Source organism: Austrofundulus limnaeus, unplaced genomic scaffold (assembly GCF_001266775.1).
Source record: "Austrofundulus limnaeus strain Quisiro unplaced genomic scaffold, Austrofundulus_limnaeus-1.0 Scaffold69, whole genome shotgun sequence".
Classification (NCBI taxonomy): Eukaryota; Metazoa; Chordata; class Actinopteri; order Cyprinodontiformes; family Rivulidae; genus Austrofundulus; species Austrofundulus limnaeus.
Genome location: NW_013952471.1, coordinates 448,848 through 450,769, shown reverse-complemented (window position 1 = coordinate 450,769; position 1,922 = coordinate 448,848). Strand labels below are relative to the sequence as shown.

At 41.0% G+C, this 1,922-nt stretch overlaps 1 protein-coding gene across 2 annotated transcripts in view; it reads right to left on the bottom strand.

Moving 5' to 3' along the window:
* Window positions 1-1,922, bottom strand: part of sppl2a (signal peptide peptidase like 2A) — a gene marked incomplete in the record, with an annotated part of 24,759 nt that overhangs the window by 16,462 nt on the left and 6,375 nt on the right. For both annotated transcript variants that reach the window (XM_014010429.1, XM_014010430.1), the window contains 4 exon segments: window positions 204-305; window positions 467-563; window positions 656-807; window positions 986-1,119. In XM_014010429.1, the coding sequence (XP_013865883.1) occupies window positions 204-305; window positions 467-563; window positions 656-807; window positions 986-1,119 (485 nt within the window).

Here is a 1,922-nt window from a genome sequence, read left to right as displayed (position 1 = left end):
GCCAAGAATCTGAAAATGTAATTAGGTCAGTTTTGACCAAATTTGACTTAATCCTCATTTCGATATGATGGGTCACATATTTATGTGGATCAATGTATTGTAACACCCTAAGAAAAAAAATCTGCTTCTCTGGTGTCTGCACACACGTTTCTACAAACAAAAACATAAATAGATGAGACAGGAAGTGTGTGTTCTGTATGCACCTGTCTTCATTTCTGTACACTCCCCAGACCACAGCAATGCTGATGCACACAGCAGCCAGCAGGATAGACCTCACAGAGATGTCCCTGTCTCTGACGGACACGCTAAAAGACASAAACGTACAAATCAAACTCAAAGTTTGTCAGCCTGGATGGGAGTCAGACATGTTGCGAAAAATAAATAATACACAGAYAGCTCCGTTTTGCATGACGAAAAGGCTACCTCAACGTGTACAAAATCGTTCCGGAAAAACCAAAGCTCGTACCTCAAAGTGCTGCAACCGATTCTGTCCAACACTGCATCGAAGCAGCTGAACAGTGCAGAGGCAGAGGCAAGGCAGAATATAGCAATAATGATGTAAACTGAAAATAAAAACAACAAAAAAACCAGTGAAACACACAGTCTGTTCTAATACAAAAGAGTTGGCTTGTTTTGTCTSTTTTGTTCCACTCACCCAGAATGTTGTAGAAGAAGTACATGAGGACCAACATCCCACACATCAGGGCGACAAAGATGACCACTTTGAGAGGGGAGTAGAGGGAAAGCTCGCCGCCGTTGGCTTTAGTTTCATCCCCTCCCCCGACAGCGCTGCTGTTCAACTTGTCTCTGTAAAAAACAGACCGTCGTGTTTATTTCTGCTCGGCATAATGAACAACACTTACACCGTCTGTGGACGGAATCAAACTTAAAGAACTGACATAAACACGACCCGATAAGGTCTCTGACTTTCTAGTTCAGGTTTACAGGGCTCACGGTGACGAGTCACAGTTCTCCGAGTTCTCACCTCTCACATGCTCCGCTCCAGAAGCCGCCTAAAATGATCGTTACCACAGAAATGAGCAGGATGACGGCGATGCTTGGATCAACTCTGGAATAGGGTGGTGCATACAGCTTCACTGTCATCCCCTCAGCAAACACCTGAAGAAACAAAAATAAATTTATAAATGTTGCACTGACCAACACTTCATCAGGTTTAATAATATTTGACAGTAAATGTGAAAGAACCACAGTTTGGACTTTCTCAGAGGGACACAAATGCCTGGAAAGAGAGCAGCTCAAAATGATGATTTTTTTTCCCGCTGCGAAACTGGCCTGGGAAAAGGATATGGACACTTTTATAAAACCTCGAGTCTGGTCTACCATATGGGACAATGCTGCTAAGATCTCAGTTTGCAACAGAACAAAACCATTTCAGTTTAGGATTCTACATCGGGCACATATGACACCATATGACACAAAATGAAAATTTTGAAGTACTGGTCTGATGTGGTCAAAGAGTTGTATTACATTTTTAATGTTACTTTGCAGCTAAACCCCAAATTCCTACTTTTGGGCCTGTCTGACCCGTTGGTTACGGCTTTATATCCTGCTYACTTTTACTGCCAGGAAGGATATTTTGCTTTTCTGGATTAAAGATTCGGGACCCTCATTGAAATCATGGCATGGTTTAATACGGGAATGCATTCCTAATGAATATATTACTTGTTTACTTAACTCTTCACTGGACATTTTCAATTCTACCTGGGATCCCTACTTGAAATATGTTGGGCCTGAGGTGGCCTCTCAATAACTCATAGGTCTATCGTCCTACTGATTGGTTGATTAAGGTTACTATTTTATTCCCTTAATGTTTATTTGATCTGAGCAACTGTATGTAATTTTTTTTCTGTCTGTATTTCTTGTATTGTTTTTCATTGTGTGTTTTTCTTAAATTAATTTAA